The sequence below is a fragment of the Octopus bimaculoides genome, chromosome 7 (assembly GCF_046866305.1).
Source record: "Octopus bimaculoides isolate indiv1 chromosome 7, ASM4686630v1, whole genome shotgun sequence".
Lineage (NCBI taxonomy): Eukaryota > Metazoa > Mollusca > Cephalopoda > Octopoda > Octopodidae > Octopus > Octopus bimaculoides.
Window position 1 is genome coordinate 4,973,108 of NC_142934.1, and position 27,721 is coordinate 5,000,828.

The following is a 27,721-nucleotide window of genomic DNA, read 5'->3' on the forward strand; positions in this document are numbered from 1 at the left end:
TATTATTGGACTAACAACTCTTCATTTTGCTGTTATTTGTCTTTCAAATATGCTAGGTCATTGTAATAAGCAAAAACTGTTTAAGTAAGGGTCTGTATAATTTTGTACAAAAACATATCTGCTACAAACGTGCAATGTCTACAAACCACTGCAAGAAAATATAAACCAAACATTACTTTTGCTGTTTATCCACAGATCGGCTTTCATCAGTCAAACCATAATCAATGTCAGGTGTTGGTTATAGATTAAAATTACAACTCACTACACAAATTTTATCTTATTTTCTTTAGTTTTGCTAATTTTTGAAAATTTATTTATTTATTTTAATGCTTTACACTTTGTGAAAAAAAAACCCCAAAAACAATATGCTTTGTTTTTTTTTGTTTTTTTGTGATAGGAAGAACAAACTCTGCATCAAAGAGCTCTTGATGAAGCACTTCATCAACAACAGCTGGAATCCCAGAAGAAATTTAAAGAAGAAATGGTAAGTTTTATATATTTTTTTGAAGTCTGAATTACATTTCTTGCAATGGAAGCTGAACGGGTAAAATCACAAGTGACGTAAAATTTGGTTTTTTATGCTCTTATTGCTTCTTGACTTCCATTATGATGACTATATTGTTTCCTTTTCTCTCCCTTTTTTTTTTGTTTTTCTAGACTATGATGAAATATGAAATGAAAAGTATGCAAAACAAATATTTAGAAGAAAGGGAAAAAGCCTTACAAGAAGAAAAAGAATCCAGAGAGGTGATTAATTTTTGATGTAGCAAGGCTCAGTTCCTTGAAAGAAAACATTTTAGTGAGGTGCCCATAACAGTCTGGTGTAAAGTAGGGGTCAGATTGAGTATATATACTGTGATACATAAATTACAGACAGTTAGGGGTTCGTTTGTCTTAAGGTAAGGTCTAAAGATTGAATGGAAGTAATGAATGGAGAGCTTTCGGAAGATTAAGTACAAATTCGATAAACATTCTGTTACCTCTACAGATCATCATTAAGATAAGCCACAGGAACAATTTCTGTGTAAGAGTTTTCCCATTTTTGATCTCAGAGCTGCTGAAAGTATCACTTTTTCAATAACCATATTTCCAGTGTTTCTAATTCTAATGATAAATAAATGGGCTGATATAGTTGCATTAATTGCTAATTAGTTAACTATTAACATCATCTCTTTCTTAATGAACAGAATGAAGCTTTTTGCTGACTCTATAAGACTTACCATAGTTTATAAATCTAGCAAATAGTGTGTGTGTGTGTGTGTGTGAGTATATATATATATATATATATATATATATATACACATGCATACATATATATATATATATATATATATATATATATATATAACCAGAGTAAGCACATTAATGTGAAACAAGGTAGGGGGAAATAGTACTCAAATAGTAGAGGTAGAATAACATGCTTTATTAGTAAAGCTGCAAAGACATCACTCAGAGTTTCATGTTCCTGTTTGTCAGACAGTTAAGGTCTAGAATGGATCCATTTTGGATCACAACTGCCCAATGAACAGAAACATGAAGTTCTGAGTAGCAGTTTTTTGTGATACTTTTGCAGCTTTAATAATAAAGTACACACACAAAGAAAAATTGCATCTTATATATCATCAAATACAATATTCGTAAATCTGTAATACGAGCAGGTATGTATCAACACTTGAGGGGGGGGGGGTGCTGAATATTTAATTAGTCATGCTGGGTTTAGATCCACTGAGTTGTTTGATCTAGAAATGGCAGCCAAACCTCACTCAAATTGCACTACCATGTTGAAGAAAGCAATCCTAGATGAACTAGAAAAAAGACCAGGTGGTCATAGCTAGAATGCCTTTTAGTATAGGTCTACTCAGTGAGGAGTGACCTGGGGTTAAATAACATGATATTAATGAAATAAAATAAAGAGTAAAAGGAACTAGCAAAACTAAGAAAGAATCTATCAGTTATGATTAAGCTAAATTTGGAGTGTTTCCAAAGATATAAGATCTTTTATGCTGTAGATAAAACGTATGGTGTTACTCTCAGCAGCTCTTTGGTTTTGTGTGTACAGACTTCCTGTAAGACTTAAAGTTCAAGTTTTTAAATATCTGTAAGATTGGTTTCGAATTTTGACACAAGGGCAGCAAATCTGAGGCTGGGGGGTAAGCGAATTACATCGACCCCAGTATGCATCTAGTACTTATTTTATTGACCCCAAAAAGATGAAAGGTAGTCGACTTTGGTGGAATTTGAACTCCAAGCATAAAGACAGAGAAAAATGCCAGTAATCATTCTGCCAGCTCACTGCCTTAAATATTGGTACCATTAAGATTTTATTCAAGGTAGCAAAACTGGCAGAGCCGTTGGCATGCAAGGCAAAATGCTTAGTGCCGTTTCATCTGTATTTATGTTTACATTATTTACATTTGACGGATATTTGTCCTCATCTTGTTTGTTGTTAACACATTTCAGCTGATATACCCTCCAGCCTTCATCAGGTGTCTTGGGGAAATTTCAAACCTGGGTTCTCATTCCTAAGGTATTTTTCAATGTTATTATTATTGTTATTCAGGTCACTGTCTGGAATCAAACTTACGGGCATATGGCATAGGGTTAAGGGCGCAGGCTACTAACCCCAAGATTCTGAGTTCGATTCCAGGCAGTGACCTGAATAATAATAATAACATCGGAAAATACCTTAGGAATGAGAACCCAGGTTCGAAATTTCCCCAAGACACCTGATGAAGGCTGGAGAGTATATCAAACGAAATGTGTTAACAACAAACAAGATGAGGACAAATATCCGTCAAATGTAAATAATGTACATAATTTCTCATCTCTCAAATATAGAACTGTATTGTCTTCTGCCAAAGTTGACTTTGCTTTTCATCCTTTCAGGGTCAATTAAATAAGTACCAGTTGTGCACTGGGGTTGATGTAATCGACTTAGCTCCTCCCCCAAAATTGCTGGCCTTGTGCCAAAACCTGAAACCAATATTAAGATTTGATGGAAACCAAAATTTATGAAGTTGTTTAACCTTACAAAACAATCTGTGAGCTTTTCTATTGAAATGGTTCTAATTTGATACTTCTCTCACGAAGTTATTCAAAACACCTCTCCTTCAGGCCTTTTTTTTTTTTTAATCTTTCCCTAATATCCAAATGGGCTGTTGTTGCTACTATAAAAAAAAAAAAAGAGAGAAAAAGTTGTGGAGTATCTTCTTGGCTCAATTCTGAATATTTTATTTAATTCCTTATATTGTAAGAATTCCATTCCTTCTTCGGATCACATTAAGCCCTAATGTGATTTTATCATTGAGTTGAAACGTTTTTTTAGGTTCTTTCGTGGGTTGGGGGTGGCTTATCATAACATCACTCTCATCATCATCATCATTATTTATTTATTTATTTATTTATTTATATTTAAATTATAAATATGGCAGGTGTTGTATAATTTGTGGTAATAAATTCGCAAATTACCCAGTTTTGATAAAAACAAGTCGGAGACTTGTATTGCTAATGTGTGGACTTCACAAACTTCCACATTCCATTCTTCCATAAACCTGAGGCTTGATTCCAATGTAGGAATATTATTATTATCATTATTATTATTATTATTATTGTCAATGTAATCAGTTCCCCCCTCCTCTCCAAAAACTGCTCCCCCCCATACCAAAATTTGAAACCATTATTATTATTATTATTATTATTATGAAGGCGATGGAGCTGGCAGAATCATTAACATGCTGGACAAAAGGCTTAGTGGCGTTTCTTCCGCACCAATATGTCCTGAGTTTAGAGTCCACCATGGTCAGCTTTACCCTCCATCCTCCTGAGTTCAATAAAATAAGTACCAATTGAACACTAGGCTTCATGTACTCAACTTATCCCCTCCCCTAAAAATTTCTGGCCTTGTGCCTATTGTAGAAAGAATTGCCATTATTATTATTATTATTATCATTATTATTATTATTATTATTATCATTATTATTATTATTATTATTATTATTATTATTATTATGGTGGTGAGCAGGCAGAAGTGTTAACTCTTCAGACAAAATGCATAGCAGTGTTTTGTCTGTCTTTACATTCTGAGTTCAAATTCTGCCAAGGTTGACGTTGCCTTTCATCGTTTCTGGGTCAATAAAATAAACCCCATTTCAGTACTGGAGTCGTTCTAATTGACTTCCCCAAAATTGCTGGCCTTGTGCCAAAACCTGAAACCATTATTATTATTATTATTATTATTATTATTGACTGCTTAGGCAAAGGAGTTGGTGCAAACAGTAATACCAATCTAAATGCTTTCAGGTTTAACATGTCATTGCTGCATTCAAGACACTTTTGCACTGATGCATTTGTTCATCCTTTAAGTAACTCTCTGTATCACCACCACCACCACCACAGTCAATTCAGTCTGCTTTCTTACCCCCACCCATACATGTACAGACAGACATTACCAATCCATTACAGAAAAAAAATCCTCTTTTTATATTCCTAGCAAAAAGAAATTTTAGTTGTTGTGAGAATTAGGATCAGAACAGGTTGCGCTGTGTGACCTTAAAAAAAAAATTTCAGTTTTAGGTCACTTAAAGCGTTTCTTCCAAAAATAAAAAACAAAAAAAAAATTAGTTAATTTCAGTCATTTTAATCTTTAGTATGCTTAGGTGCACCATGTCACTACACGAGTTTTCTCTGTAGCTGTAGGCACATTGTGTTGCATTGAGAAGGAAGAAAACTCATATGGCAACATGATGTGCTGACTACCATGCTAAAGCTTGTAATAAATATTCTAGTACAAGAGACAAGACATATCTTTTACCACTTTGGTCAGAAGACAAGGCAATATCTGTGACCCTTCACAAGTTATTGAACACTGACAGGTGGATATTAAGAAGCCCTCAAACCAGAAACCTGATCCAAATTCATGCAAAAGATTAAACTTTGCTAGAGGTAACCAAAGGGCCAGGTGGTGATTATTGCTCTAGGCCACATGTTTAATCCACCCCCTAATTTTATATCACTGACCTTGGCCTTCTTTGGATATCTTTAGCAGAATTTCATCTGTTGCTAGCATTTTGGGGCCAGTTTGCATACTAGAAGTTATAACTTCCACCCATCAGTTGCAGAAGTCATGGACGTAACCTTTTCATTGTCTGATTAAATCATGAATAGAAAATTAATTTTTGTAGATTTAATTCATAAGAATTTAGAAACTTCCAGAGGCATGAAATAATTTGTTTTTAGTGGTGGAACTTGAAGTAGATAACGCTATAAATATTAATGTGTAAACATTGGGTTTTAAAAATCCTGTTCATAGAAAAAGTTGAAGGCTGTGTTCAAGAGTCAAACCCATGTCTTTTGTAAATATGACAGTCATTCTACCAGTGTAGCTGGCTAGAACAAAGCTTCTGAAATGGACAGAGAATTTCAGAGGATTGCTTTGGTCCAATGGTAAAACATGTCATGTTTATAGAAAATGTAGGGTCAAGTCCCACTGGCAACTTTTGACTTTTCCCATCCAAAAGGGTTTTTTAGCCTAATGTTAACATGCTATATTATTTATAGCTCTATCTACTTCAGGTTCCACCATTAAAAACAAATTATTTTTAAAAAGTTGTTTCTTGTTTTCAATATAAAATTTTTACGTACACCATATATATATATATATATATATATATCCTTGGATAAAGTGTAAACATGGGAGTATTCCTGTTCCTTTCCTTTAAAATGGTTTGGTTTGTCCTCACATCTAAAGAATTTAATAGAAGAGCATTGTAGTTTACTTGAAGCATTGTAGTTCAGAAGTAGAATAATAAATGAAATGAGGAATAAGGAGAGTTTCTAACAATGCAGAAAGTTTACTAAGATCGATAGTATCGACCCCTTCCCTCACTAAATTTCAGGCCTTGTTCCTTTGTGAGAAACAATTATTATTAAAAGGTAACAGACAACAAAATCAGTAATGCATCAGACAAAGCGTCTTTGAGTATTATTTAGTTACTTCTCTTTAAAACCTGTGTTCAATTCTCACTAGGGTTTAACTGTAGCTTTTCATCTTTCTGGGGTTAATACACTGATATAAAAGTTAATTGATGGCATCAATTTATTTAACCATACTCCCCTCCCCCATCCCCCAAATATGTGGCTTTGTGCCAAAGTTGGGAATCATTACTGTTAAAGACTGGAAAGTGCTGTGGTATGGTGGCCAGCTCTTGGTAAATTGTGTTTGCAGGTTCAATTCCCCCCCCCCCGCTTTCATTAACATTGTCTTTTTTTTTTTATATTTGTTAATGATTTCATAAAAGATACGAATGATTGTTTCAGCTTCCTGTTTCGCACTGCTTCTGGTTTCAATCTTTCATTATAAATAAGGCGGTGAGCTGGCAAAGTCGTTAGCACTCCGGCCGAAATGCTTAGCGGTATTTCATCTGTCTTTACGCTCTGAGTTCAAATTCTGCTGAGGTTGACTTTGCCTTTCATCCTTTCGGGGTTGTTAAATTAAGTACCAGTTGTGTACTGGGGGTCGATCTAATCGACTGCCCCCCCCCCCCTCCCCCCAAATTTTGGGCCTTGTAGAAAAGAATATTTCATTATAAATAACAAAATAGATTTTATTACCATTCATCGGTTAACCCCTGAAGAGCAGAAAAGTTATGAATAAATTAATAGAACACCCATCATCTAATTGGATCTCCATGAACTCATTTGCATTAATTATCTAATTAAGGTGACAAGCCCAAAATTTAAGGCTTTGTACCTATAGTAGAAAAACATAATTAAGGTGGTAAGCTGGCAGAATCATTAACGTATTGACCAAAATGCTTAGCAACATTTCTTTGTACTCTTTATGTTCCTAGTTAAAAGTTCTGCCATGGTCAACTTGACCATTTACCATTTCTGAGCCAGTAAAATGAGTACTAGTCAAATACTGGAGTTGTTGCAATCAACACCCCCCCCCACCCACCCACCTACCCTTCTCCCACCATGAAATAACTGGCCTTCTGCCAAAATTTTTATTTTGGCAAAAATTATTAATTCTCTATTCTGTGCTATTTGTTCCAGCTCTTTATGTTGTGAGTTCAAACCCTACTGAGGTCAACTTTTGTCTTTCATCCCTCTGAGGATGAAAGAAATAAAGTAAGACAACTATTGGGCTCAATGTAATCAACTAGCTCCTACCTCCCACAAATTTCAGGCTTCGTGTTTATATTAGAAACCCATTAATGCCCAAATTTATTATCAACCCATTAATGTCCCAATTTAAAAAAAAAAATCATTATTAAAAAAAACTAAACTGAAATTTGAGACCACAGTTGCCAATATTCAACAAAATGTAAATGTAATATTTAAATGACTCTTCAATCTTTATAACTAATTAAATATATCTTTGTAAAATACAGTTGTTGGTGAAATATTAATGATTATTCTTATTGACCTAAAGCAAAGGAACCTGGGGTACATAGGGGTTAATTCTTTAATTTAAAATATGAATATTACATCTACCCAAAAATATTGCTTTAATGTAAAAGGGAAAAAAAGTAAATACTAGTAATATACTGGGGGATTGATTCAATCAACTCTACCATACATCTTTTATTAGAACCTTGTTCCTAAGCCAAAGAAATTATCATTATTATCTTAATAACTTACAATAACCTCACCACATAATTTATTTATGTAGAAAGCATTTGACAATGTTGAAAGCAGATTGCACGTGTTGTTAACTCTTGCCATTGTTAACCTCAGCATATGTTTTTGTGGGCAGCAAGTGCTGTGACTGACTTTGTTGTATGTTCAATCATTTGGGAGAGACTCCCTTTTTATATTTTTTTTTGTTTTATTGATGTCGACCTATTTATTGGAATTTTTTTTTATTAGAAACTGCAACAATCATTTTAAATTGAAAGAATTTAGCTTCTCCTCACACAAAATGTACATCAGGCCTATATCTCAACTGCTTCTATTATTCCATTTGTATCATTGTGCAAGGAAATGAAAACATTTTTTTTTCTTTTTGTATTTTCAAGGAAGAAAACCACAAAAAAAAATTGCACCTTTATTTTCCCTCATAAAAAAAAAGAAATAAAACATTGTGGGGGGAGGGGGAATAAAGCCAAGCTAAGTTATTGTGGAATGGAGCCAATATAGAAATTTCTCTTTTTTTTATATATATTATTTATTTATTCTGGTGACCGAAACATGGTAAATTGATATTAATTATTATATTACTGAGATATAAGACAAGATGTTTTGTGGGGGATGGGCATAGTTTAATTAATGCGTGGTGATGAGCATTATCATCATTTTTTTTTTTCTTTCTGTTAATGCATTAATTATTCCATGTTGATATGGTTGAAATGATTTTAATGGCACAATTTGTTTTTACACCTGGATACTCTTCATACTGCTGACTACTCATCTAAGAAGTGCTGATACCTTGCAGCCAAGTATAATTCTACATTCTACCTGGGTGTCACTACACAATTGCTGTAGTAAGGTTTGAACTTGTGACCTTGTAGGAAGAAGTCCAGCACAATAATCTCATATTTCTTGTGCTTTTTTTCTTTTAATTACGAACATAATGTAAAGTACATAATTATTAGGTATACAGGTGTATGTAATATTGGATTTGCAGGTGCATGTAATATAATGCTAGGCAATGAGATTGTTAAATGGTGTACAATTTCTTGCCTGAATACTTTTTTTTACTGTGGTATATACAATACATTTACTTTTTTTTTTTTTTTCATTATATATAAAAAGCAAAAGTAACCTCATTAAATATGCTGGCAAATATAGTATCAGTTACACGTGTATACTTTAGAATTCTGGGTTAATTCTCACATTTGTTGTTGATTGTAAGGTTTTTCACTATTGCCACAATCTGCACAAGATGTCACTTCCATGTTTTGTCTTGTCAGTTTTCCTCTTGCCAAAGATTTACTGTCCATGATATTTCAAATATCTCATCTGGATTAAATGTTTTATTTAATTTAACCCCCTTCGACAAATTTTACTCTTTTTAAAAAACAAATATAATTATATAATCAATGTCGAATCCAAGCCTGCACAGCTTAGAAAATGGTGGTGGTCACATTGCTACAGGCTGCAGTTAACTTTTTCAAGTAAAGTAAATAAGATTTTTAAATATTTCTATTTTTAATTATGAATCGTAAATAAAGGATAAAGAAATGATTTGGGGGTTTTGATTCTGGCCTCATACATATAGAAAGTTTTATTCCTTTCCCTGTCATTTTAACAGACTATCTCTTAATTTTATCCTAAACGAACATTTCTAAATTTGTCACGGGTGACATGTTGTGCAGGCTTGGTTCAAACTATTTAAGCAGGTATTTTATATTGAAATGAAAAAAAAAAAGAATTGAAAAAATTTGGAAATGGATAAAAAAAAAAGTTTAAAAAATCTAAAGTGATGATTTATTGTAAAGTTTAAACAAAAAAATATTTGATATATATTGCGTATGTTTGATGAATTAGCAAATTATGCTGACACCCATATTTAAAAAAAAAAAACTATTACTATATGATCTCAGATGCTGTAGCAAGTGTTATGTGATGATAAATATTAAGTCTGGTGTTTGATCTTTTATAGTAGCTGTTAAATGATAAAAAGCACTGTTTAGATATATTGTAGTCTTACATGTGATGGAACAATGTTTAGTTCTGTGGTGATCCATAGCAAGGCCCACCTGATGTTTTACTGTTTATTATATTATGTGCTATTTAATGTTCTGTAGCAGGTCTTATTTAATAATAATAATAATAATATTCTGTTTAACTGTAAGGGGTTTTTGTTATTACTTGTAACAAAATAATTTAATATCCCTGGTCCAAGTAGAAGATATGTGATGTATCTGGTACCATTGATCTATCTAATACACATATAGAATAACTGCTGTTAGTGATTTTTATAGAGGGGAAAGTGTATACAATATGAAACCTGCAGAGGATTTAAGAAATTTGGAAAATATCTAAAACCTCTTTAGGAAATATTGGGTTGTCAGACAAATTTGATTGTTTTTTGTTTTGTTTTGTTTTTCTACAAGGCACTCCATTGTCGTATATCTGAAAAGAGTTAAAATTTATTCAGATTTCAAAAATGATAAACAAAAATTGTAGAGGAAGAATAGAGCTAAAAAGAAAAAAACTAAAGCACTATGATAAAGATATTTTTTGTGTTAATTCAAATAACATTGGAAAGGATTTTTTTTAAGTGGTCAGGTAGTGGGGACAACAAATTTATCTGTTAACCTAATATTTAGTGCCACTGACTTCTTTAGAAAAAATACTCATCATATTTGGTACCAGTAACATTTACAGGAAATATGTCCGTTACCTAGTGTTAGTATATTCTAAACAGATAAAATATCTGACATCACTAAGCTGTGGTGTAAATATGTGAAATTTCTGTGACCAGCGGCCTCGGGTGACTGTGTTTAGTATTTAATGCCATTAATGTTTGTAGTAAATTATTTGTGATATATTTAACATCACATTGCTGGTTCGCTAGTTGAAAATTAGAATTACAATAAAAAAAGATAAAGAAGTGCTTATTTGTGTCCTGTGAGATGAAGCTGAAACTAATGTTTTATGCAGAATCCTTCATCATAGAAGAAAGGACTCTACTTCCGCCATATTATTGTTGTTTGAATTTTAGTAAAAATTTTTGTTATAGCACTATCGTTGTAGCATCCTTAAAGAAAACAGGCACTAATGAACTATAATCACTAAGTAGTCTTCTAAATGTAGTTCCAATATTTGGTAGCTAGACGCTACCTGTTTTTTAACCTTCCATAGTCCAGTTTGATAGACAGCACTTAAACTTTAGTTATAGTTGCAGCCCTGTGGTGGTAATGGTGGTGGTGACAAGGTAGTCTGTATAACTTACAATTTTATGGCTAGTTCTCTGATTAAAATCTATGGTTGTTTTATTTCCCTGGCATGTGTGATAAAAACAAATAAAAGAAAAAAAGACAAAATAATACGTAGCCAGTGTGTGATAATTCTAAATTCACTGGTTCTAATTCATAAAGTTGATTGCCGGACTGAAAACTCACTGCTAACATGTCCCCTATTTAATTTCATCATCAATGTTCACTCAGTTCTCTGCAATCTTTTTCATTGCTCACTATTCCCCAACATCAGTCTTTTTTTTTTTTTTTTTCCTTTAAAAAAAAAACACTAGTCAAATAAAAACTGACTATCATTTCTGTAAATGCATCTAAATTATATATTAAATATACATTGTAAAATGCTTGTCAAGAAACACTTTTTAAAGGCATTAAAAAAACATGTCAATGATTTTTATTAATGAAAAGATTTTCTTTATAGTTTTTAAACAAGTAGAGCCTTTGGGGCATTGAAAGAATATTTCGTTTTTTGGATTTTTTTTACATCAATTTAATTTTTTTTTTTTTTTATCTAGACACAATGTAGTGTAGTATATGTATGTGTGTAATGTATGTTACAGAAATTATAAGTATCTGTGAGGCTGATCAATTGTTTAAGAAAATTTTTTTCCAAAAGCTTGATAGCCACTTGTTAATTATTTAATGGTTGATTAACTGCTATTTTAATTAACATCGTCTCTTTTACAGTAACCTTATTTCATTTTGTTGTTTTAGTCGAGAATCTATGTTATTGGATCCTAATTGTATTGTTGTATATTCATTGGTTGTTTCTATAATATGGTTGTGTTTTTTTGGTCTCATGTCTGACTATAACAGTTGGAGAACTATTGTATAACCTTAACACATGTATCCCTTATCCCTCTACTTTTTTTTTGTCTTTATTTGTATTAGGATGGCTTTCATTATTTTGTAGAAGTGTATGACAATATTCTAAAGGATCTGCCTATCAAATTCCCATTATTTGCATTCATAAAATCTACATATTATGCTCTATTCACATTGCATCAACCCATATTTTGACAGCAGTCTGCTTATATTCACACAAGTTTTTATTAATGTGCAAATCATTGTGATGTTTACAACTGTCATGTGGGCATATAACTTTGTGTACAAATATATATTGGTTTATTGTTCTATAATTTTGTTGATAGTGTTCTTAATGTTACTGTGTTTTTTTTTTGTTGTTGTTGTTGTTTTTTTGCTAAAGGGGGAGGCAGTTATACATCTTTTGTTTCTAAACTAACTAATATTATAGTAACTTTTACACTTTTCCCAAACACACACACTCACACACACGAAGCAATATTTAACTCTCATACAAACACTTTTAATATATACACACCCTGATGTCTGAAATTGTTTTGAATCCTGTGCATGTATATATTTTTTGACTTTTGGTTTTATTATTCCAGCCAAGATTTCCTCTTGCCACAAACTGACTGTCAGAAACATTCCATATATTTCAATTCAAGATAATTAAAGAATATGTTCATTAATTTGTTTTTTTTTTTTATTCAGAACCCCACCGCCAAACTTAGCCTCATCTTTCTTTTTTTTTTCTTCTTGGTCTCCCCCATATCAAACCAGCTGAATGAGGGCTCATTTTTTCATTCATTCATTTTCTCATTCACTTTATATATCCACCAGAAACACTTGGTTTTAAAAAATGAATGATTTAAATCAGAACTTATTAAATTCAGTATCTGAATAATGGTGGGAAGGTTTTTGTGATCAGATCTTGGATGTAACATCCAGGGCAAAATCAAATCAAAAGCTTAACATATATGCATCAAGAGGGCCCAAAACTATTTTAGACTCACCATATAGATATAAAACTGTTAACTAATTTGCCCAATTAAAAAAAAAAAATTCACAGCACATAATTTTTAACCTAACATTAAAATGAGACATCGCTTTCTATACTACAGCCATTACATGTGTTGTGTATGTGTGTGTATTGAAAACAACACTGTTCTATTTTTATATTTCTTTTTATCAAAGTGTTTTCATATTTTCATTGACAATGAATTTACAAACTTTACTGTTCCAAACAAACTGTAAGGGACTCGTACACAAATATGAAAAACTGTGACAAAAAAGATGAAACTAGAATACTACATGTTTTCAATGTATCTGTAAAAAAAACTTGGCCCTGTATGTATATATATATATGTATACACACAATTATATTCGTATACATGTGTATGTAGTTTTTTTATATGTTGATATTTCATTCTTCATTACTACGGATATAGGTAAAGTTAAAATCAGCTTAATCCTTCAGTTTTCACACATAAAACTATAAATTTTTCTTCTTCAGTTAAATGTAGAATCCTCCAAGAGCAATTATCCTCTCTCTTTCTCTCTATCTCCCCTCTTTCTCTCTTTTATCTATTTATATATCTATCTATCTTTACCTGTCTATCTATATATCTGTCTCTCTCTCTCTCTATCTATTTATCTATCTGTCTATCTATCTATCTAACACACACTCCCACCCATTCTTTCATTCATTGGTGATAAACATTTTGTAATTTTTCTCTTGTCTGCAAAAACCATGTATTTCCAAGCTTGTCTCAGAATGTATTCATTAACAAAGACTCCAAAGTAAAAACTGCTTCCACTGTCTCCTTTCCTCATTAATTAATTAAATATTTTGTATCATCTCTTTTTGAAGAATTGTGAGTTGAAAACCTTGTCCAGTGTCAGTCAAACAAACTCTATGTAACTGGGCTGGCTATGACTAGGAATGCCACCATTTAACATAAAATATTAGAAAAAAAAAATGATGTGATATGATGCAGATAAAAAAAAACAACAATAATTACATTAGCTTCTTTTTCATGTTTCTGATGTTTGTTTTCTTCATGTTTTCTCTCAATGCTTGGGGGGGGGGGGGGGGGTAACATCTTTAATTTGTTTGTTTTATTATTATTAGGGATGGGGTGGTTAAGGTCGGTCACCTGGCAAAATCATTAGCATGCTGGACAAAATGCTTTACAGTATTTCACCTGTCTTTACATTCTGGGTTCAGATTCTGTGGAGGTTCACTTCGCATTTCATTCTTTCGGGGTTGATAGAAAAAAAAAAATAATAATAATAATAAAGAGTACCAGTTGTCCTCATCTTGTTTGTTGTTAACACATTTCGGCTGATATACCCTCCAGCCTTCATCAGGTGTCTTGAGGAAATTTCAAACCTGGGTTCTCATTCCCATGGGCAAATGGCATAGTGGTTAAGAGCGTGGGCTACTAACACCAAGATTCCAAGTTCGATTCCAGGCAGTGACCTAAATAATAATAATAATAATCATAACGCCAACATCGAGAAATACCTTAGGAACGAGAAGCCAGGTACTGACCTGGCTAACAGGAGCTAAATTCTGTTCAATCCTGGAAAACGGATGACTTTATTGTTCACTTCAGTGACAGTTATGCTGTGTAGGAGACAACAATTGAGACATCACTTCCAGAAATAACACCACTGACCGACTCTGCCCAGGTTTATAGAATATCAATTATAGGTACAAGTCTTATCAGTGGTCCTCAACTGACATGTCTGTGTGGTTAAGAAGTTCACTTTGTGTCATAAATTGTAACAAAATATTATATGGACCCTGGGTGGAGGGGACTATTGAACTGAACCCTTCAATGTAAGTGCCCTAGTATGACCACAGTCCAGTGACTGAAACAACTAAAAAGAAATTTTAAAAGAAAAACAATCAAAGCTTTATCTCTGGTTAAATAATCTCTGCTGAACATTCAGTTAAAATTTCTATCAAGTTCTTAGCTTAAGAACCTCTATTTTCTCCCCACCCCTTCTGAAATGTTCTTAAACTTCATTTATATTCTTTTAATCAAATATTGATTACATTTTCAGTTTGCATGTTTTCGTCTTAAATGTTCCTGTTTTCCTGTTACCATATTTCTGTTGAGATGTTCTGTGTTTCTTTCAATTAATTTAAAATATAACAAAAAATTTAGTAAAATAACTTAGTCATCATTCAGCTAGTGTTAGGAACATAAATTGTGACTAAGGTTTGGTGGAAGATTTTAATTCAAAACTTATAAAAACAAGACATTTGTACTACAGAGCCAGAGGCAGTTTCAGCTGGAATGGTATTGAAAGGGTTAAGAATTGTTGGATCTACAAAAGCGGTTGTGATCTTTATGACGTGTTTCTGATGTTGCAACCACTTTGATGCATTGATTGCTAATATATTGAGATATAATACAAGACAGCAAGCTGGCAGAATGGTTGGCATGCCAGGCAGAATGCTTCGTAGCATTTTGTCCATCTTTACGTTCTGAGTTCAAATTCTGCTGAGATTGACTTTACTTTTCATCCTTTCAGGGTTGAGAAACTAAGTACTAGTTGTACACTGGGGATTGATGTCATTGACTCACCCCCTCCCCTGAACTTGCTGGCCTTGTGCCAGAATTTGAAACCAGTGTATTGAGAGAGATCTTAGCTCAACAGAAATCTTATGTCCCTCTCTTCTTTTGTTATCTTTTGTTGACATGGCTATAATTTTTTTTTTCATTTTGTTTTTTAAATTTGAATTTCCCTGAAATTTTCATTTAATTCTAACTTTTTACAGATGTCTCAATCCCTATTGCAAAAAAAACAAATTAATTTCATCGATATTGTAATTTTGTGATTTTCATTTTTTTAGCCCTTCATCTATAATTTTTTGTGGCTTTTTTGTTAATTTTAATTTACAACTTTTGTTGATGTTTCTCTGTATTTTTTTGTAATTTTATTTATTTAAACCTTTGTTTTCTTTTTTGTAAACAATTCCCTGGGGGTATGATGTTTTTGATACTCTTAGCAAAAGCATGTCTCCAATACCCAGACTTTTAAACAAACTGGGCTTTGTACCATGTAGAAAAAAGCAGGCAAAACAAATTTTCCTGGGTCACACAAAACACAGCTCATCACCAGGCAAGCCGCACTAATAAAAAAAAAACTGAAGGTAATTTTAACATTATTTTCCTTGTGATATTAGGCATGCCATTGAGGAAGTCGTCCTGTGAGCCACATGTGGCCGAAGAGCTGTAGTTTTGCCCAGGACTGATTTGGAAGAATAGAATAATATTGTGGAACCTGCTGAGATAGTTGAACATATGGAGTGCTCCAGTTTGGTACCTCCTTATTGTTCCAAGACCAAATCTTGACACAGCTGACTTCACTTTTTTTACTCTTTCCGATATTTATATCATAAATCCCAGCGATAGATAAACTAACTTTATTTCTCATTAATCACAGTAAACTGTCTTGTCTTGTCAAATGGATATATATTGTTATAATATAATATAGGATAAATTCTTTATAAGAATTTATCAAGTAGTCAGCGTGAAAAAAAACTCATAATGAAAAAATAACGAAAAATTTCGTAATGAAAAAAATTCATCATTTCTTCATAGATATATTTAATTATATATAAAGGGCATTAACTGTGTATTAATGCCTCACGCTATCAAGGGACTAAATAAGTAAAAAAAACTACCAAAAATATTTTTGGTAGTTTTTTTACTTATTTAGTCCCTCGATAGCGTGAGGCATTAATACACAGTTAATGCCCTTTATATATAATATATATTGTTATATATATATTGTTTACAGTGAACTTAATTTCTTTTTTTTTTTTTTTTTTTTTTTGATTTAATAAATTTCTTTTAAGTTTTATTTCCTCTGGTGACCTCTCCTGTTGAAACGGAAGAAAATATTACAAATGCAAAGGAAAGATAGAAAATTAAATTTTGGTTTTGATTATTTTCCTAGCTGGAGCTGTTCCAGACTATTGGGTAGATGGAGTATTCAAGTTTTGTCTCTCTTAAAGTGATGTGAACACTAAGAGAAACAACAGTTATATACCCACACACACACACACATATATATATATATATGAGTAAATATACACACTGATACATACACACAGATGATATTTATAAACACATAACAAGAAACTGTTGATCAACAAAAGCATTTTTCACATTTTGTCAGAAACTGCTGAATGACCTTGTGCAGAATGAGAGACGGAAGTTGAGCCAGATCAGAGCTGAAGTAGTGTCCGACTGCAAGACGGAGATGAAAAATTACATGGCAGAGCAGCGGCAGGTGGGTTTAGAATTTGTTGGGCTGTTACCCATTCCCTCCTTTAACTACAGGCTTCACTTAGTTCTTCAACTCTCTTTCTCTTCCTCTCTCTCTCTCTCTCTCTCTTTCTTTCTCTTCCTCCCTCTCTCTCTCTCTCATTCTGCAACGAGCAAACACACTCATCATATATGAATACCATTCACAAGTAATGAGGGAGCATCCATGTTGTTGCCCTCAACATGTTAGAAAAAGTAAGGAAATTTTCCTCAAATCACACTCTACTGCCTAAGAAAGGAAGGATACATTGGCTAATGTGGTCCTGGATATTTTCATCATCATCATTATACATCCACTTTCCCATGCTTCCATGGTCACATGGAATTTACCAAAGCAGATTTTCTATGGCTGGATGCTCATCCTGTTGCCAACCTTCCCGTTTCCAAAGAAGATAAGATTTCCTTTGCCCAGATATGTCTTTCCTTGAAAGATTGGAAACAAACATCACCTGCATGATGATGATCATCATTTACAGCCATCACATGATGTCAGAACAAGGGCAACCCACATGTGCATGCACATACGCACACACTTTCAGTTTATGTCCAACAAATCCACTCACAAGACTTTGGTTGCTTCAGAACTATATCAGAAGACATTTGTTTAAGGTGACGTGCAATGGGGATTGAATCCAAGACCACATGGTTGAGAAGCAAGCTTCTGAACCACAAAAAAATTAGAACATAGCTTAGAATGCCTGAAAAATAGATGGGATGATCATGGTTTCACTGCTCTTGATCATAAGTTTACTCGGTGAGTGCTGACCTGGGGCTAAACAACAATGTTAAGTTCAGACATTTACCTATTGTTAGTACAAGTCTAGATGTCGTTCCTACCACCAAATGTATAATTCATCATCATCATCATCATTTAATGCCTGTTTTCCATGCTGGCATGTATTTGATGGTTTGCTAGGAGCTGGCAAGGCCAGGAGCCACACCAGGTTCCATTGTCTGTTCTGGCATGGTTTCTATAGCTGCATGCCCTTCCTAATGCCAACCACTTTCCAGAGTATACTGGGTGCTTTTTACATGGTGCCAGCACAAGTGCTTTTTAAGTAGCACCAACATGGGGTTGTTTTATGTAGCATCAGCACCAGTGCTTTTCACATGGCACCAGCACCACCAGAATCCCCAAGTAACTTGCAAGTAAAAATGGTATCTCTTGTGAACTAAACATACTGAAACATAAAGAACAATGTCTTTACCTGAACATCCAATACTTACTCACACACAGCACTTGTATACTTTCTCCCTTCTCTCCTGCTATAATAGAAATACAATCCACCATCACTTCCACATATAGATGCACTAACATGTAATATAATATGTGTGTGTGTGTAATACGCACACAAACTGTAGAGTACCTCAAGTAGCTTCATCCAACCTAGTCTAGCATGGAAAATATGGGCACAAATGATGATAGCAGTGTTTATAAAGCTAGATTTATATATCCTAAAATTGCAGGAAAATTTGTCACTGGGCAGTTTAGCTTAATGGTAAAGCACTTGACACGTAATCACAGGGATATGAGTTTGAGTCTCATGGCTGGCCACCAACAGATTTTTCAACAAAATATCCTGTTCATGCTTACATTATTAGCATTCTCCTGCGTTTGAGAATAAAATTATTTCCTTATCTGTATTTTTCAATATATCTCAACGCTTCTGAAGCAAACTTTCTTTGTTGACTTTCAACATAAGATGAATTTAATATATATATATACATATATATAGATCGTTGCTATTATGCAAAAGTGTTGTTAGTCCAAAATGTTGGTTTTTCAAAAAACGAAAAAGTAGTTTTACCATTCCATAGCAAAACCATTGTACTACAGTTTTGAGATCTTGGCAGCTGGAGATACAATTGTTTGACCAAAAGAACCAGCGATTGCAAGTAAAAATAGATATTAAAAAAAAGGCATTTGGCCAAATTTGGACATATGACCGTTTAACATAATAGTAACTATATATAGTCTCACGGTGGTGCACCAGCATGACCGCAGCCACTTGGCTGAAACACATAAATAAATAAATATATATATATATATATAATCTTGTTTCAGTCATTTGACTGCAGCATCGCTTCGAAGATTTTTTAGTTGAATGAATCAACTCCAGTACTTATTTTTTAAGCCCAGTACTTATTCTGTCAGTCTCTTTTGCCAAACTGCTATGTTATGGAAATGTAAACACAACAACACCTGCTGTCAAGTAGTGGCTAGAAACAAATTCAGACAGAAACACACATGTATATATACGATGAGTTTCTTTCACTCACAAGACTTTGGTCAGCCCAAGGCTATAGTAGACATGGTGTCACTCAGTGGGATTGAATCTAGAACCATGTGGTTGGGAAGTATGCTTCTTATCACAGCCATGCTTGTATATGCATATGTGTACACAGACACACATGCATACAGAACAAAGAGAAAGGAGTACACAATACTGGGAGGTAGAGTTATAAATCTCTGGAAGATTGTAAAGAAAATGGAACATTTGGAAGATTGTTTTTTCAAGTCAAAACATAAGACATAAACAAAAATAGAACCAAGCATTGACTCGTGATTGTATGGATCTGCCTATGACTCGTGATTGTATGGAGTCTGCCTATGACTCTTGAAATGAAAGATCTTGTTGGCTGATCATCATCATCATCATACAGATGAACTTTAAAACTAAAACTTCACACACAGAGAAATGTGCCTACATGTGCTGGTGCCATGTGAAAAGCACCCAGTATACTCTTTAAAGTGGTTGGTGTTAGGAAGGGCATCCAGGTGTAGAAACCATGCAAAACAAGATAACTGGAGCCCGGTGCAGCCCTCTGGCTTGCCAGTTCCTGTCAAACCATCCAATCCATTCCAACATGGGGGATGGGCGTTAAATGATGATGATGATGTATATCAATATTGTATGTGATTAAGAAACTCACTTTGCAATCGTATGGTTTCAGGTTCAGTTCCATTGCATGGCACCTTACACAAGTGTCTCCTACTGTAGCTGCATGCCAACCAAAGAGTTGTGAGTAGATTTGGTAGACGGAAACTTTGTAGAAGCCCATTGTATGTACATGTACATGTATGCACCTGTGCCTCTTTGTTTGTCCCCCATTGCTGCTTGGAAACGATTGTTGGTTTGTTTACATCCCTGTAACAACAATTTGGCAAAAGAGACTGATAGAATAAACCCCAGACCTACCTTTTAAAATAAAATTTTAAAAGCACTCGGGCTTATTTGCATAGCCGAATCCTTCAAAGTGTTGCCCCAGCATGGCTGTGCAGTCCAGTGACCAAAACAGATAAAATATATATAATATACTCACACACATTCATGCATGTGTACATAAGCACACACACATACATACATACACACGCATGTATTTGCTTATATATGTGTGTATTTGTTTATTTCTATTTCCCTCTTACTAATGTACTTGTATACACCCTCATCCACTTTCTCTACATATTAATATACCTATATATATATATATATATATATCATCATCGTCGTTTAACGTCCGCTTTCCATGGTAGCATGGGTTGGACGATTTGACTGAGGACTGGTGAAGCCAGATGGCTACACCAGGCTCCAATCTGATATATACACCCAGTGTCCTTCGACCTTAGGCTATGTTGTTAAAAGCTAAATTGATTAACTCTTATGAATTTCTCTCTAAATATCCTTCTAATAATTTTTTTTTTCCAAGACACTCAAAGGGTGAAGTCCCAACTAACATATCTGCCTGTCCCTCAGCCTTTAGGGAGTTCAATTCCATCCTAGAAATCTCAATTCCTGGCTTCTTAATCTAAATATATAACAGCTGAACCGTCTGCCGACCATTCTCGGTTTTACCTTCAACCTCCCTCTCTTTACTTCAGCTGGACAATCAACTGCGCCAACAGCACTACGTAGCTCTGGACCTGTTTCTGGAAAGTGCAAGACAACAGCTCAAGTTGTTGATGGACAATGGAAGCCGGACTGAAAATGCAGCCCACACCGGCCCCGTTTCCCGTGCTGGCTGCACTACTTCACCTTTCTCTTCCTCGTCACTCTCACTACCACCACCATCATCATCATCGTCATCATCATCATCACAGTCATCAAGCACAACAGGAGCAGCTGCTGCAACACCATTATCGACATCGTCCACTGTTGCTACTGCCACTTTAACAACAACAAGCTCCTCTTCTTCCTCCACCTCATCACAACAAACCAAGTCTAATAATGACTGTAGTTAAACGGAAAACGCTGCAGACTTAGATTGAAGTGTTGCAGTCGTTGAGGATTGATGTAACACAGTAACCGAGATGTTGCACTAAAGACCAGTCAGCCGGCTGGAGTGTTGCTCTTCCGTTTTGTGAAGGTCATCTACAATACCTTGTAACGTACACGCCCGACATCAAGTCAGCAGGTGGCAATTACTTATTGGTGAACTGTGGCAATACGGTTGGTATTCTGTGACAAATAGGATTTTAAATTCGTATCGCATCAGGGATTTTTCATTTTGCTGTGGTGAAAAAAAAAAAAAAAGAAAGGAAGGTTCTACATTCTGTTTGTTATGTTTTTTGTTATCCCACAATAACAATACCTTGGTTACTGCTGCTGTTGTTATCGACTTACCGTTCCTATCTAAAGAAGAAATCTGGAATTTGTGGCTCCTTTTTTTTTTTTTTTTTTGTCAAATTCATTTAAGTATTTGAGTGAATTTGGTTTCCAACTCTTACTTTCAATGAAGAAAGGGAGAAAGAGAACGACTGCTTTCAGTAATGGTTCAAATGCTACAGAATTTACGAGATTGAAATTTGTTTGTTTGGGTTTTTTTTTATAACTGCTGAAAGGGAAACAGAAAAAACTTTTTAATCTAGAAACTGTTCAGCTGATCCTGCTTTTGTATAATATTTCAGTTGTTTAAAATTTGAACTCAGGATGGTGAGGGAAAGCAGTGAATCGCTCTTCTGAAGCTTCCAATTTGTTTGCAAATGTCGTCTCTTGTCTTTCCAGCTTTGCCCATTCTCTCTGTCTCACCCACACAGAAATACATTAACAAAGTATTAGCTATAACTAAAGACATTGTAGCAAGCTAGATAATGTTTCTCTTAAACCTCTTTCAATGAATATATATCTTCTGTGAAAGACAGATGCTAAAACCAAAAATGCCTTCCCAGATAACAACATCCACTGTTTCATTGAGAACAGTTTTTAACCCTTTAGCATCCAGATGACCCCATCAAATCTAAGGCTTATTTATCCTCATTGTTTTGAATTAATCATGCATTATCTTGTAATTTCAATATTTCAATAATTTGACTGTATTTTTAGAATGACATTGTAGGGTAAATGTGAGAGACCAGATCTGACTGGTTTGAACATAAAACAGGTAGAATATTATGGGCTGAATATGATCAGATTAAATACTAAAGGGTTAAATCAGTCATGGGCAACTTACGGTCCACGAGACTTTCTGAATGGCATGCCTAATGAAAAATTACTTTGAATCTTTTAGTAGCGTGGCCCACCTAATGATGAACCATGTCTCGTGTGGTCCACTTTTCTAAAATGGTTGCCCATTGCCTGATTTAAGCAATATTTAACCCTTTTGATATAAGCCTACTTAAGACCACCCCTGATTCTGTGATACAAGCTTCCTGTTTCAAAATAATCTAAAGTAAAACCTCCCTTCAAAATTTCATGTTCTCTTCCAAACACAAGATTAATAATGACTAAAATATTTTGACCAAATTCTTCACTGTCTTTAAAATCAACTGAAACAGCATATTTCTACAGAAATATGGCAACAAAAGGGTCGAAGTGGGATTGCATACTTTGATATTTTCTCTTCACATTTAAAATATTTCACTGAAATCCTTGTCTCTGTTGCGTTTGATTCCTTTCCATGCACCACCACCCAGCAATTCTGTTACCATCGAGAAAAAGAAGACATTAGAATTGTTTGTTGCTTTTAAGGAATTATTTTCTTTATTTCTCATCAGTTTTTTCTTCATCTTATGCATCATGATCACCATGTCCCAGTTTTACACAAACACACGAGTTTCTGTGCATATGAGTGTATATATACATATACATACATGTGTGTGTGTGTACACACCATAAGTATTCTGGTGTGAAGATAAGTGGCTTAGTGGTTATGGTATTTGGCTCACAATCATGAGTTCGATTCCCAGCAGCATGTTGCGTCCTTGAGCAAGACACTTTATTTCACGTTGCTTCAGTCCACTCAGCTGGCAAAAATGAGTAGGACCTGTAATTCAAAGGACTGACCTTGTCCCATTGTGTCATGCTGAATCTCTCTGAGATCTCTGTTAAGGGTACGTGTGTCTGTGGAGTACTCAGCCACTTGCACGTTAATTTCATGAGTGGGCTGTTCCATTGATCTCCTCAATTGGAATCATCATCATCATCACTGATGGAATGCCAGTTTTTTTGTTTTTTTTTTAAAGTCTTCTGATGCTTGCTAACTTAAGTGTCTCTGGTTGACTGGTAAGTTACTGGTGTCCTGTAATTGGAGTTGTTCTGATCTGACCATACCATTGAACAGGTCCTGTCCTACCTAGCAGTAAAGCAGACAGTGGGTGGGGAATACTTAGGGGGTGAATAAATACCAAACTTGATCAAATTTGAATGACAGCCAAGAATAAGCAAAGGTTATTTGATGTGTTACTTGGTAAAAGCATGACTGATTCAGTTGGTCAACATCTGAGTTTCTCAGAAGACACTCGCAGCTGACCCTTGACCAAAGCAAGATTCTATTTCTTAAGTAGTTGGCTGGTTCAATATATCCATCTTGTCTGTCCACTATTCGTGGAAGTGGAGTCCTCGAGCTCCATCTCCATAGGGTCCTATCAGAAGCAAGTGTCATTACACTTTCCAACTGGATTCCTAAGCACCACCAATGGACATTATCCAACCATCTCATTTGGGGGTCTACTCTCGGATCTTCTGCCAGTTGACTTGCCTTGAACAATCTGTTTTGTGTGACCTCTCAAATGCAGAGAAGTTTGACCTGGAGAGAGACTCCCTGATATCCAAGCTACATAGCCTTCTGAATAATACTACTCCAGATATTTTTTGGAGAAACCCCCATTTCAGCTGCTTGTATCTGTGATCATCCTCTTTCAGCCATTACCCAGCATTCATGTCCATAAGTGAAGACTAAAGATAAGTTTGGCTTTTATTACCAACCTCTCATCTTTTGAGGATTGAATGCCAGAGCTGGAGCAATTACCGTGACAGCAACTAAATGTAATCAAGAATTGTTGGCCTCACTTTGTTTAATCCTCTCTGACCTCACTAAAACTCATGTTAAATAATGACAACTCTGTAAAGTTAGTTGAAGCTTTCATGTGAAGGTGTGAAATTTTGTTTTTAAAGCAAGCAACATTTGAGGACGAGATAGTCCGTGACGTTTGTGTGTGCTTTTGCATGTGTTTGCCATCCATGCTATCAAATTTATAAGTTATTATTACATTTTGTATTATTATTTTTATCGTTACTAAGGCAGCAAGCTGGTAGAATCATTACTGCACTGGACAAAATGCTTGGTGGTATTTCTTTTGGCTCTTTATGTTCTGAGCTCAAATCCCACCAAGGTCGACTTTGCCTTTTATTCTTTCAGGGTCGATAAATTAAGTACCAGTTATGCACTGGGGTTGACGAAATCGACTTCCCCCCCCCTCCTCAAAATTGCTGACCTTGTGCTGAAATCAAAGAGGATTACTATTCTTAATAAGGTGTTGAGTGGTAAGAATAGTTCGCATGCCAGATGAAATGCTTTGCACCATTTTGTGTCTTTGTATCCAGAGTTCAAATACCGCTGAGGTCAACTTTGCCTTTCATCCTTTCGGGGGGGCCCATAAAATAAGTCCCAATCAATTTTTTAAGCAATTATTCTTATTGCCCGCCCCCACCCCTCTGCCTTGTTTCAGGATCCTCCTAACATAACAATAAAAGAAATGTGATATAATTACAGTATTTTCTTTGTTATTCAATGAACAAATCTTTTAGTTTGGGATGAGTCCATATGGTAAGAGAAAGAAATAACATTCCCTGGGGGTTTGTTTTTGGTCTTGTCCAGTATAGTGAGGCGGGGAATATTGTGAAAACTGCAGAATGGATCTTGTGGACGATAGTATTTGTAATTTTAGTAAGTTAAGTCCCTTTAGAGAGTTACCACCCCTTTCAAGTTTGCTGAATCTTGGGAGGATCATTGTCAACAGTGGAGGCGCAATGGCCCAGTGGTTAGGGCAGCAGACTCGCAGTCATAGGATCGCGGTTTCGATTCCCAGACCGGGCGTTGTGAGTGTTTATTGAGCAAAAACACCTAAAGTTCCACGAGACTCCGGCAGGGGGTGGTGGCGAACCCTGCTGTACTCTTTCACCACAACTTTCTCTCGCTCTCTCTTCCTGTTTCTGCTGTGCCTGTAATTCAAAGGGTCAGCCTTGTTACACTGTATCACGCTGAATCTCCCCGAGAACTACGTTAAGGGTACACGTGTCTGTGGAGTGCTCAGCCACTTGCACGTTAATTTCACGAGCAGGCTGTTCCGTTGATCGGATCAACTGGAACCTTCGTCGTCATAAGCGACGGAATGCCAACAACACACACATACAGATTCTGTTTCACTTTTTATTTTTTATTTGTCAATTGGTTAGCTATTTAGCCGGTTAACTAATCGTTTGTTACGCAGGTTTGTCCAAATCCTTTTGTTATCAAGCCAGTGCATGTGTTCATTATTGGCATAATGACCCTCTCAAAATAGATAATAAAGAAGTGAAACCAAACCAGTGTGTGCTTGGCATAATGACCCTCCCAAAATGTTTCAACATACGAGTTCACATCAAAAATCTTGCAAACCAAATACAAAAACGAAGCATCCCTTTAAAGTTTCTTCAAATATATGCTCTCAAATAACAAACTTGTAAAGGAAATGCCATGGAAATACATGTCGTCATCATCATTGTTTAACATCTGGGACAGTACCACAAGAGCCAGCCAGGCAAAAGCCTGTGCCAGACTTCTGTGACTGTTTTGGCAAGATCTTTACAACTGGATGTCTCCCTCTGTGAAGGAACAAAATAGAAAGAGAAGGAGTTGTTTTCAAACAAATGAGAACATTAACTGGTCGTTCTGATGTATTGGTGCTTGATGGTATTGTTACGGCTGTGTGGTTAAGAGGTTTGCATTAGGGTTCAATCCAACTAGGAAACAAATTTCAAACAATGATAAAAACTCATTTTGAAATTGGAGAACTTTTATTCCTTTAGAATACGATAGGCACACACAGTTTTTTATAGAATTTATTATCAACACTAAACATTGATAATAATAAACTCTTGTAGAGATAACAGTATACCACTCACATTCATACATACAAACACAGGGACATCTACACATTCTTCCCTTTCACATAACACATCCATTCCTCGCTCTCTCCATTCCAAGCAAATGTCAATCTACACTCATTCGCAAAGAACAAAAAGATCTCTCCTCCTCGTCCTATAACCACAGGCTGTTACATTCTGTGTTTGGTGTTAGAAAGTTTTTTTTTAACTCCCAAGTTGAAAGTGAACAACAAAATGTAAATATTTGTAGCAACGGTGCGAGTTCAAATCAGCTTCTTTTTGTACACCAAAAGGAAACAAATTGTGGAATCAACAATGAAGTAACTGCAACACAAAACACAGATCAATGATGAGAATTTGTGGGATAATGATAAAGAAAGTAATTATTTGCCAACATAGTGTGGCAATCCTGAGTAGGACGAATGTTACTGTTATTTAGCCACAGGAAACATTGTCTCCAGCTGGATGCAGATAGTGTGTCGATAGCCAGCTGGAGACAATGTTTCTTGGAGCTAAATAACAGAAACATTCATCCTAACCAGGACTGCCACATTATGTTGGCAAAGTTTCTCGTTCAGAGATTTAGAAATAATAATTTTTCTATTGATAAAGAAACTGGAAATGAGACATACCAGTCAACAGAGATGGCATCAGTCATCATCTGAAAACTCGTGCCGAGCCAATTCATCTTCTTTCTCAACTTCTTTCTTCACTTTTTGCCATTTTTGTACCAAGGACGACACATTTTTCTTTTTAAGCGTTAAATTTGTACTTGTAATAACCTGCAAGAGCAGAAGATATGTAATAAATGCATTACAGTGGGAGCATTGCGTGGATAATAATAAGTAGGCAACACTGTGGAGGTAAAGAGGCTGAGAGAAGGAAGCAGTGGAATAAGAAAGGACAGAGACATTGGTAAAGGTAAGTAAATAAATAGCAGTGAAAAGAGGTAATCCAGAATAATAACACAAGAAGTTAGGTGTTAGTAAAACCAGTGGAAAAAGGAAGTTATATTAGGGAGCTGGGAGTATTTAAACAGGCACTCCGTCAGTCACGATGATGAGGGTTCCAGGTAATTTGATCAATAGAACAGCCTGCTTGTGAAATTAACGTGCAAGTGGTTGAGTAATCCACAGATAGGAATAACCTTCATGTAGTTCTCGGGGAGATTCGGTGTGACACAGAATGTGACATGGCTGGCCATTTGAAATAGAGGCACAACTCATTTTTGCCAGCTGAGTACACTGGAGCAATGTGAAATAAAGTATCTTGCTCAAGGACA

The 27,721-nt window shown here is 34.9% G+C and overlaps 2 protein-coding genes across 3 annotated transcripts in view; one reads left to right on the forward strand and one right to left on the reverse strand.

Moving 5' to 3' along the window:
* Window positions 1–25,065, forward strand: part of LOC106882475 (uncharacterized) — a 39,378-nt gene extending 14,313 nt beyond the window's left edge. For both annotated transcript variants that reach the window (XM_052969176.2, XM_052969178.2), the window contains 4 exons: window positions 398–484; window positions 658–747; window positions 16,929–17,042; window positions 20,958–25,065. In XM_052969176.2, coding sequence (XP_052825136.1) covers window positions 398–484; window positions 658–747; window positions 16,929–17,042; window positions 20,958–21,317 — 651 coding nt within the window. In that variant the 3' untranslated portion in view covers window positions 21,318–25,065. The remainder of the gene's footprint in view (window positions 1–397; window positions 485–657; window positions 748–16,928; window positions 17,043–20,957) is intronic.
* Window positions 25,066–26,330: 1,265 nt separating this feature from the next.
* The window catches only part of LOC106882474 (uncharacterized), a 41,378-nt gene continuing 39,987 nt past the window's right edge, over window positions 26,331–27,721 (reverse strand). Inside the window, exons 17-18 of the mRNA XM_089354672.1 lie at window positions 27,072–27,221; window positions 26,331–26,763 (exon numbers count right to left, since the gene is read on the reverse strand). Of these exons, the coding sequence (XP_089210798.1) occupies window positions 27,090–27,221 (132 nt within the window). The 3' untranslated portion in view covers window positions 26,331–26,763; window positions 27,072–27,089. The remainder of the gene's footprint in view (window positions 26,764–27,071; window positions 27,222–27,721) is intronic.